The sequence below is a fragment of the Sinohyriopsis cumingii genome, chromosome 3, assembly GCF_028554795.1.
Source record: "Sinohyriopsis cumingii isolate HCF-2022 chromosome 3, ASM2855479v2, whole genome shotgun sequence".
In the NCBI taxonomy this organism is placed as follows: Eukaryota; Metazoa; Mollusca; class Bivalvia; order Unionida; family Unionidae; genus Sinohyriopsis; species Sinohyriopsis cumingii.
In genome coordinates this window covers 28,438,206-28,449,608 of record NC_142963.1, presented here as the reverse complement: position 1 = coordinate 28,449,608, position 11,403 = coordinate 28,438,206, and the positions used below count along the sequence as shown (strand labels likewise).

The window sequence follows — 11,403 nt, the reverse complement described above, 5'->3', positions numbered from 1 at the left end:
GTGTGAGTCTGCGCGCGTATGTTGTGTGTGTGTGTGTGTGTGTTCGCGTACGTTGTGTAGATCGTATATTTGGTTGTTTTATTTTCTTCCTCCCGAGTGTGGATAGTTTATTTGGGGTTTGTTTTTTCCTCTTCCCTCTGTGTGTGTGTGTGTGTGTGTGTGTGTGAGTCTGCGCGCGTATGTTGTGTGTGTGTGTGTTTGTTCGCGTACGTTGTGTAGATCGTATATTTGGTTGTTTTTTTTTTTCTTCCTCCCGAGTGTGGATAGTATATTTTGGGGTTTGTTTTTTCCTCTTCCCTCTGTGTGTGTGTGTGTGAGTCTGCGCGCGTATGTTGTGTGTGTGTGTGTGTGTATTGGTCTCTGTTTGTCCCTATAAAACTCACTTTATCCCTATCAGATACACTCTACCTACCTACCTGCAGTAGCGCGTATTCAGGCCAGCCACTTGCAACACTGTTGCCATTTATCCCCTAGTGTTCAGTACAGTGACGTCACTGACGCTGGAAATTTTGAGACTATAAATGTCGACTTGGGGATTTCCACATTTTGTAGCTATACATATATACTAGAATTCATAAACAGGAACGTCACTCAAGCTGAGGCTATAAAGAGATAGTGGGATTTTCCAAAGGAAAAACCCACAAGTTGGAGCTATAAATAGATAGTGGGATTTCATAGGAATTTCAGCTGATTATAGATACATAGGTATTTATCCACGATCGTCACAGAAGTTGATATTGTAAGTAGTTACTAATTTTATCCATTTTAGTCTAAACCATTGTAACTTAATTTTCGGGGATATGTTTATTTTCCTTTAAATTCTGGGACAATTTCGTCATTTTAACGTTACTTTTAGTCACATCCATTTTGTCGTTGAGCATTTCCTTGATTATAGCTATTTATAGCATCATTACAATTATGCAAATTTTTGAACACCCCAGCAAGATTTCAGGTCTTGGTAATGCTTTATATATAAATCTCACGCTTGTACTAGTGTATGTATGTTTCTGTCTCTGTTGTGTTTGACCCTCTGCCATCATTGTCCCTAGACAATCCCACCATGTTCAATTCCCCTTGACGCTATACAGACCCACCATGTTCAATTTCCATATGTTCAATTCCCCTTGTCCCTAGACAGACCCAAACTCTATTCCCATGTTAATTTCCCCTTGTCGCTAGACAGACCCACACTATAGTTCCATGTTAAATTCCCCTTGTCGCTAGAGTGACCCACGATTTTTCTCCATGTTAATTTCCCTTGACGCTAATCTGACCCACGATTTTTCTCCATGTTAATTTTCCCTTGACGCTAGAGTTGCCCAAGGGGTCTTGTAATGCTAATTCCCCTTGACGCTAGGGTGCCCCCATTTACTACTTAGGATATATTGAAAAATTGCATTTTCTTTCGATAATAAGTTAAATGAACAATTTATAAAGTAGTAAACAGTTTACATATGATTTTGTCAGACTTTGTTGTTACTTTGTCATTATTCGATTTCGAACATTGTCGTCCAATTTTTTGGTCATTTAATTCTGCATAAATAGGTTGAAAACTAGTATTTCGGCTTGGTTAATTTATTCATCAATATAATCAACAATATAAATACACTTTTTAAAAATTTGACTTTGCATTGTTTTGTGAAGCCTTGTGTGGCTTTGTCGGGGCTTTGTCGGGCTTAGCAGTACCCGCCAAAATACACACGGACAGTTATACTACAACATTCATGCACTACGAAATAAATAGTTTCCTTTAAATAAATACCAAGAATGCCTAAATCTAAGGCAAGGGTCACCATCACAAGAAGAGACACACAACGTAAACTATACTGGGATTACATTGGTCCCAGAAATAACAAGCTTGACCCGAGTCCCACTGAAGTTTTAGTGCAGACCGGAAGTAGGGTGAAGCCTCCTTTTGGATCGACGCAAGGCGGTCGAAAATTGATATAGAAAGAACCTTAGGAATTAGACACGCTTATATTATCAGGTAAGAAGGATTTAATGAATAAGTAAAACGTTTGGTGACCTCAGCTGGTCAATCTTTCTTTTCTTCCACATGCAGTGCATTGGAATTATTATAAGTACTAAAATAGACCACATTGTCTACCTCCACTACCTACTTTCGACCACAGGGGCTCGTATCATTGCTTACAGTTTACTAGTCCTACAGTGTACGACATAGCACATGTTGTTTTTGTTTTAGTACTATGTTTTGTTACCCAAATAACTGCCTAGCATAGCATGTTGCGATGTCGGTTGACATCGGAATGAGTAGTAAAACTTTCAGGAATATCTCCCACACTTGGCACTTTCAGCCTATATTCGGTCTCTCTAAACACCCCAGGGCACCCCAAGACTCTCCAAGAACACCCCAGTATTACATATATTGGCACCAAAGCTCTCAAAAACGCACTAGGAAGCGAAAAGAAAAGCACACATACATACATTGTTACCATCAGTGATTAATAATATTGGTTCATGTCCCTATTTCCAATAACCTACAGAAAGTAACTCTTATGCAACAAATATATTTAATTGTATAAAATTATTAAACAATTTCCTTTTTTAATGGCTATGTACCATACTTCTCTCATTTATTTTGTTACAAACTGTTTAAATACAAATTTTCATTTTAAATTGTGCATCAACATTTTTGACAGAGACGTTTAGAATACATGACCAAAGAGTGTTACAAGCTCCACCCGAGTTATTTCCCTTGATTTTATGTAGCTGTGAATGAAAGTCGCTCTGTAATTCCTTTCGATTTTACATCAGTGTCGTACACAGACGCTTCTTACAGAACTTACAAGAGCTTTCTGGAACATATTGCTACAGAGCTAGATAGAGTTGTTGAGTTCGTGGAAGTAAGAGTGTCTGAAATGATGGAATTTGGAAGTGATGATAAAAAGAGTATAACCAAGCCAATAGAGCCTGTATTCACATCGGTTACACGCTATCTTTGCACTAAACATCTGAAGGATAATGCCAGGCACTTCCTTCAAAATAAAATATGGGTGGAAAAGGGTGAACGTGATATAATAATGACCCAAATATTTGATACCGGTGTTATCACAGAGGCAAATACTACAATAGATTTTGAAAGTCGATCGGAACTTTTGGAAACAGTCATCAATGAACAGCATCCGACATTTACACCATACTTTATAAATAAATAACTTGAAACCAAGACTATCTAAATATTTTTCAAAAAGATAGCTGCAAAAATACTGAATGCGTGATTTGACTAATGACAATGCATCCATCAATAACATTCTACAACTTTCCATTTGACTGGAAACCACAACACGCGCAAGATCTAATACATAAACTTTTCAGTGTGACACAGCTCCATTTCATGGTTGATAGAAGCGCTCTTTACGACAGCGGGAATTATCAGTTAACTAAAAAAGAACACATTTGCCACATACATGACAGCGTCTGGAGGTGCAGATCCGAAAAGCAAAACACAGAGATTTTCTCAAACGTCCTCAAGGACATTAAACGTATATAGAAATCAAAGTACATGAAATCACAAAATGGAAAATACACCGTAATTAATAAAGCTAAATGTTATTAAGAATTTACATGTACCTATAATCGTATTATTGATTTATTGTATAGAAGATTTCGCTACTAACTTCATGATCATTTGATCATTAATAATTAATTTAGAAATAAAACACATTGGAAATGACAGATCGTGATATAGGGGTATTTAAAGTCAAACATTTAATACTTCGCAATTACTGCAAACAATGTTGGAGTCGGCCTGAAATATTGAAATTAGTAAGATGTTTTTACTAATCGTTAATTGATTCAGTATTTAATTATTTACATTATATTCTAAAAATAAAGAAATTCTATAACTGTATGAAGCTGGTAAGCTTGAAGGAATATATATATATATATATATATATATATGTATGTATGTATGTATGTACTTTTATATCTAAAATGTATGAATATACAAGCATTATCTATGCTACTTGGTATGCTCAATTCAGAAATAGATAAATAAATAAATATTTAAGAGATGAAGACTGAAAGAATAGAAAAGGATAATGAATCATTACAATAACCTGTATCGCAAATGCGATGCTGTCATTTCCCGCATATATTACAAGACAAAACAAGCTAACGAGGCCTGACATGATTATCATATTGTACACAAGGATAAAGCGCCATTGTCACAATTAATACAGTTCAGTTCATATTGTACCACAATATATCCGATCGAAATGTCACAATATAAACTGTAATTACTATAAATTAATCCAAAATTTACAGCCGTGTGGCTCGTTTGTACAAATTTAAAGCGTGTGGTGCGTTTAATTTTCAAACCTTTTTCTTTTCATTCAAATTAGAGTGCATTGATTAACTTCATAAAAGTGACTTTAATTATAATTGACTGTTTTCTATCCTTTTTTTTTAAAATTGCAGACATCAATGAATAACCGTGTGATTAGTGGGAATGGCCATTAGCAGTGTGCTAATTATTGTTTCTAAAACAAATTGGATTTTTTATGCAAATTTCTAGTGTGCAGTAAATGTGATTTATTTTCATTCAGATTAGCATGCATTCATTAACTTAATAAATGTGACTTTCATTTTAATTAACTGTTGACATTTTTTTCCGGTGACTTAGAGATGTGTTGGTATCTTCTTTAATTGTAGACGTCAATGAATAATGGCGTGATTAGTGGAAATTAATATTCATGCTAATTATTATTTTAAATATGCATGAATTGGGGGAGAATTGTCTCTGGACTGGAATTGAAGTGTCTTTTATGCTGTATATTCAAAAATAAAATGTATTCCTTATACTAAGACATATTTACTGAAATAAATAAAATTAGTGGTCTTCTATGTGTTACATTCTTTATGTCAATATATGGATTAGCCTGTCTCAATAGCAAATCGAGAGGACATGCCAAAACTATGACATATGTTGAGTAAAGATGATGCCGTTACATTGACGAAATGGGCGTTTGTATCTTTATCTAAATATGTTGTAAGTGGTGCAGATGTCGTAGCTCGTAGATATAGTCTGAATCCAATTTACAAAGGGTATTTTTCTGTATGAGTACCTTCACTGTTCGTTTCAAAAGAAAGCGGCATTTTTTTTAAAAACACAACTAAAAATTTGTCTCCCCTCTTCAGTTTTGCCGCTCTATGTATCAGGCTGATTCGGGTAATGGCTGATTGGGACCATGCTTATTCAGCGAAAATTATGGGCTGATTCGTCCCAAATTACAGACTGATTAAAAGACGAAATACAAACAATGAAACACACATACCTGGTTTACTTTAGAAGTTATTAATGTTTTCACAAGCATAGTAAGAGCATATAAAAGGTTGATTTTCATCGTTTTACATTTATTTAATATATCAAGGTTATAGCTTAAATCAGAAACAAGATATGAGCTATCGCATTTACATTTATTTTTACCAAAATAACTTAACAATGTTTCAATAAAGAAAATATGAAGTTAACTTTTTCATAAATTAGGCCATTATCAACACTATCAAACAACAATGCATATTTATTTATTACTGAATTCTCTAGCAAAACCTATTTTCTTTGCATTATATTTACAAATAAATTGCATAACGAGTTATTGACGAGGAAAATGAAAGTATAACGTTTCAGTTATTGATGAGTAAAACGATATAATGTATCAAATAGTTGTCGGAAACAGTACAAAAGAACATCCAATATGTATTGATCCTGTCCTTCTGCACACACACGCTTCTTACATAACTTACAAGAGCTTTATGGAGCATATTGCTACAGATCTAGCTGAAAGTATATACTAAGTGTTCATTCCATTAGTCAAGGTTGACGTGCTAAAGACCAAAATTATTGTGGAATAAACAATAATGTATTAGGCAACGGCTACCAAAATGTTTCCACCACCATATATATATATATATATATATATATATATATATATCTGACTGTGACTTTTAGCCCTTGGAGGTGAGGGTGGTTTGGTTGACAGCGAACGTATTTAAAAGTAGCCTCCTTCGACGTGTATTAAAATCTTTAAATTAATGTGCTCAAGAAAATAAATATAAAAAAAACAATAATAAGGCCCACTTAATATCAAATGTATTTATCAGCTTTTTTTTAATGAACCAAAAACTTACTCAAGTATTTGACTTAGTCACAAGAACTCTTACATAAAACAACAACTGGATTATTTAGTTGCCTATTGTCTTAGAATTTGCTCTTCATGACAGCAGGAATTATCAGTTAACAAAAGAAGAAAACATTTACCATATACACGACAGTGTCTGGAGGTGCAAATCCGAAAATCATAAGACAGAGATTTTCGCAAAGTTCCTCAAGGACATTAAATGTACGCAGAAATCAAAGTACATAAGATCACAAGATGGAAAATATACCCTAATTAATAAGGCTAGAGGAACTGCACAAAAACCTGGTCAGTGAAGAAGGCCTCTCAACGAGAGGACCAAGAAATGCTAAACAAGGACTAACAAATGAAGAATTGAATTGTTTATGCTCTGTGTTAATAATTTTCAAAATAAAGGAATAGAGGAATAGTTAAATTGCTATTGAGATAAACAAATAATTTTATATACAATACATTTGCTATTTTGTTTAATTTATTTAACGACTTATTTGTGGTATTGCTAATTATTTATAAATGTTGATAAATATTCACGTTACTGTACCGGAACACTCTTCGTCAAAATGGGAGTTATTTCCCTTGGCAACTCCTGCCCTCATTACTTTTCCTGTTACACAAGATATTGCTAAATATTCGCAGTTTTTTGTTTGTTTGTTTGTTTGTTGTTTTTTTTTTTTGATTTTCTGTGCTGCTGTTTAAACTTAAAGTAGGTATTATGAAAAGTTTAAGGTGTTCTTGGAGAGTATTGGGGTGTCTTGGGGTGTTTAGTGAGACCCGCCTATATTGACACTCTTCCACTAATATATGTGTAGTTAATATGCTTACTGTGTTGTCTTTATCCCGCTTAATATGCAAGTGAAATCCCGTGGAATAGAATACTGTCCTTTCATGAGTTAAAAGAAAATGACGCCCTGTATTTATTTATAACTTATTTTAAGTTGGCCAGTGAGAAGGTAGTATTACATTCGTGCATTGTTCTTGCATATTAGGTGGGCGTGATCATTGCCATGTCGAGCGGTAGCATGGGAAAATGATTTGGCAAAGCGTAGCTTGAAATATCAGCGTTTATTTTTAAATAGGTTGTGCGAACAAGGAGCCGCTAAGTCGTGTATTAAATTAAGCAGAAATTTGTATTTTAAAACACTGGATGTCTTATGCTACACTCAGCTAATGTACACACTTAAGTTGGACTTTCACTGCTATGACTTGTTTGAAGAATGTTTTTGTAACCCTGCATTCAGATCTGCCTGGTGTTGTGTACCTTCAGTCACCAGTGTGTGTTCTTGCAACTCAGCATGCCTTGCCAGTTTACTGTTCTGAAAGTTATTGTTTTTTGCGCATTTGGTCATGGTGGTTTTTTTTAAAGCCTTTGTACATATATGGCAAAATATAAAGGCATCTTAACTGTCGCATTCTTCACTTGACATAACTTCTTTTTGAAAACTTAGCCAGCTGTGTTTTTAACCATTGCTGCACAAACTACATTTTTTATCTTATGAGTAACCGTTAGTCCTAATGTAAGACATAGCACATGTTGTTTTTGTTTTAGTGCTATGTCTTACTATCCAAATAACAGCCTTGTATAGCGTGTTCCGATGCCGTTGACATCGGAATGAGTAATCAAAGTTTCAGGAACATCTCACACACTTGGCAGCCTATATCGACACTCTTCCACTAATTTATGTGTAATTAATATACTTACTGACTGCATTGTCTTCATCCTGGCAGAATGAAAATATGATACTAGCAAATGGATGTATTTTTATGTTCCATTGACGTACATTTGAATTTGTTGCAGTGCGATGGTAGTCGAGGTATGCCAAAGTAAGTTCAAGTAGATACATGTATGGGATATGTTTCTTGAACGAAATGAACCATTGCTTACAGTTCCAATAGGCATCAGATATTTTTATTCATTTCGTTAAAAGAATTATATTTCAACTCAACCCGATTTCGGCATTCCTGGCTTTCTTTGCTTCCCAGCCAAGTGAAATGTAGGCCAACAAAACTTAAAAACAGTTCCATTTCTTTTGTGAGAATTTGAAGTTATTAGAGAAAAGATATCAGAGTAAGTAAAGTCTGACTAAAACATTATGACTTTAATTTGTAGAAAAGCATTGTTGTTTTAGTTGTCAGTTGTGTGAAATATTCCTGAAAATTTGACTTTCGTAATGATGTTAATAGACGTCAGACACGCTACACAGAGCCGATAGTTAGGCTGTAAGACCTTGACGCCCACAACATAAATATCAGAAGTCATGGTCTTACATGTAGGACTAGAGTAATTGTTACCTTATCTTTGGATGATGAAGGCTCCACTGGTTTGATAACAATACTATATGATAAAAGATAATTTTATTTGTTTCAGATCAATTTGAATTTTTTTTTGCCTTGGATGCCATTTTCAATCGAATGCTGATAGTATATTGGAACAACGTAAGGTATAAAATTGAGCGAATGGAAATTGTTGCTTCAATGCATGACAGAGGTGTGCATAAAATAATAGTTTCTCGTGAGAATCACTTTAAAATCATGTGCTTATTTTCCACCTCTTTCTTGGGTATGGTGATTATACGGTTCTAACATCCTGTTGCTACAAATGATATGACATTTACAGGTCACACAAGGTCAGTTCCAGGCTCCACACTCAGTTTCAACGTAGTGTTATAATAACATTACAGTAAGAAACTGATGTGTGCATGTTTTCCATGTGGGAGAGTTTTAATGTAGCCATTAAAGTAGTTAGACCAAACCTTAATTTTGTTTTAATCAGCAGAACATAATATTGGGGTGCGTCAATTTACCTACTGGTGACGATTTTTAGACCAAACCTTTGTTTTTTGTTAATGAGTAAAATGTAACATGGTGGTGCATCATTTTACATACTGGTGACTATTTTTGTGTGTCAAATCGGAAAAGTCTGCATGTTTGACGAATGGTTAGGTAAAACACTGCCTTCCCTCCCAAAAAATTGTAGGGTTGCAGGAAAATAAATAGGCTACTTTGGGTAACCAGAACCATGCATACATTGTATTTGCCCAAGTTCTAAATATTTCATAATGAATGAGCATTGGCAATCTGATGACATGTACATACAACTAGACACATATTTAGAAATATTGGCTTGAAAAAGTTTAATTATTGGGACTCCTAATTTTTAGGACTGGGACTAATGGGGCTGGATATTTTTCCAAGGAAGGTGTCCTCAAAGCAGTTTTAAAAATCCTTTGCAGAACCATGGATGTCTTTGTAGTACCATTTTCTTTTAGTACTAGATAGACATAAGACGTCTTTGAGTAACAACCCATGCTGATATGACGATCCATTTATTTTATATAAAGAAAGAAGTTTTCTATTATTTTGAGGTTTTAAATACTGTGCTATGGAATACATCTGTACATTAGCAATACATTTCTAAAGTACTACATGCAAAGAAGTTGTGAAATTCATATTTATTTATTTATTTTTTTGCTTTACTAAGTGCTGTGGTTTTATTTTATTTCTTCACAGTATGCACCCCCAGTGTTTGAGTTGTACTCGTGTTTAGTGACTTTCTGGGTACATAAATTCATAACCCAAGATAGCAGTGGGAACAGTTAAATTCCTGTAAACTCTTTTCGGACAGTAGTAGTATGTCAGTTTATTTAAGGAACTTCTGTTTTTTGTGGTATTTCTTTTATGTTTTTTTTCTTCCTACTTGATCTTCCTTTGTGTTTACTTTGTGGTACTTTACGACTTGACTGCCGTTGTATCATGGCTTAAGAATATGGATCAATACAATTTGTGTTTTGATTTTTTTTCCAGGTCTTCCCAGAAACTGAAGATAATCTGCTGATCACAGATCCACTGTTCAGTCAACTCCGAATAATAGGTCTGACATAAATAGCAGCAAAATGGCAGAGGAGGCATCTACTATCGAAGTAGAAGCACCTGAATCTGGAGAGTCTTTGGAGACAGAGACTGTACAAGTAAATTCAGTGGAATTGAAAAATGAGGAAAATGTGGAGAGTACAAATGCTGCTATCAAAGTAGAAGCATTTGAATCTGCTGAGTCTTCAGAGACGGGATGTGTACAAGTGAATTCAGTAGAATTGAAAAATGAGGAAAATACAAATACTACTATGTCTGAAGAGCACAAAGAGCAGGACTTGTATGAAGCAGTGTTAAACGAAAAAGTCTTGTCAGACGAGGCAGGAGAACAACAGGAAAGTAAAGGAAACAATGAAGAAATTAGAGAAGAAGAAACTGAAACTAAAATTGAAGAAGCGATAGTTATGGATGAAGATGATGTTGTTCAGAAGCTGGATGAATCCACAGAAACACAAAGAGAGAAGGAGTTGGCTGAGGAAGAGGATACTGAAAAAATGGATGAAGATAAGGAAGCCCGATCAGAAAGACCAGATCACCCAATATGTAAGCATGCACAGAGTCTGACAATTTAGGAATCAGATGTGGGATTCCAGGAAGAGAACCTGGTAATCCAGTCCAAAAAAGTCACGGAATTAGCTTTCAGGACAGTCCTTTTACCTTTTATGTCATTCACAAAATTATTTTCCTTTGTAAATTAATTTGTATGTTTATTTTTGTTTTAAAATTTCATGATATATAGTAGCCCAGGCGAAGAAATTTATTATTCCCTGTTTTTTTTTTATAAGATTTGTTGGCCCCCTATTCAATAGCGAAATGTGCAGGTATGCTCACATAAAGGGTCATTATACTTATTGAGAATTAAGTTTTGTACATTAGCTGGTGAATTACATAATCAGTAGGGTAAAAAAATAGGCTACATTTCAATGTGTATAACAATAGGCAACATATGGTATGATACATATCGATACACATAAATAATAGGTAAATGGCTAATAATTTTTCATGATAGTTGAAAATTACAAGTAACTTTTACAATGTAAATATTTTGAATTGATTATATGCTTTTGGCAACAATGCTTTTATAAAAAATGTCGAAATGATCTATACATCTCTGAATTGTTGCATCACAACCAGGGTATATTTTTAGAAATAATATATAATGGCCCTGCCCCTGCATCATTGTTAATGCTGGTGAATATTGCTATATGTTTAACAAAAGGTTTGAGCCCAGAGATTTTAAAAGTAATGCATAGCTGTTGCATTTGTTTAGCTTAATCTTTGTTGTGATGAAAGACCATGTCCATTTGATGTGAATACATCCTCCTATGGAGTGGAGGATTGTCAGCAGGACATGGGCTGTCTGTGTACCTTGCATGAA

At 34.5% G+C, this 11,403-nt stretch overlaps 1 protein-coding gene across 1 annotated transcript in view; it reads left to right on the top strand.

Moving 5' to 3' along the window:
* The first annotated feature begins 1,887 nt into the window (after nucleotides 1-1,887).
* LOC149802599 (uncharacterized) overlaps nucleotides 1,888-11,403 on the top strand; it is a 91,167-nt gene continuing 81,651 nt past the window's right edge. The window contains exons 1-2 of the mRNA XM_089951877.1: nucleotides 1,888-1,987; nucleotides 9,960-10,568. Of these exons, the coding sequence (XP_089808003.1) occupies nucleotides 10,049-10,568 (520 nt within the window). The 5' untranslated portion in view covers nucleotides 1,888-1,987; nucleotides 9,960-10,048. The remainder of the gene's footprint in view (nucleotides 1,988-9,959; nucleotides 10,569-11,403) is intronic.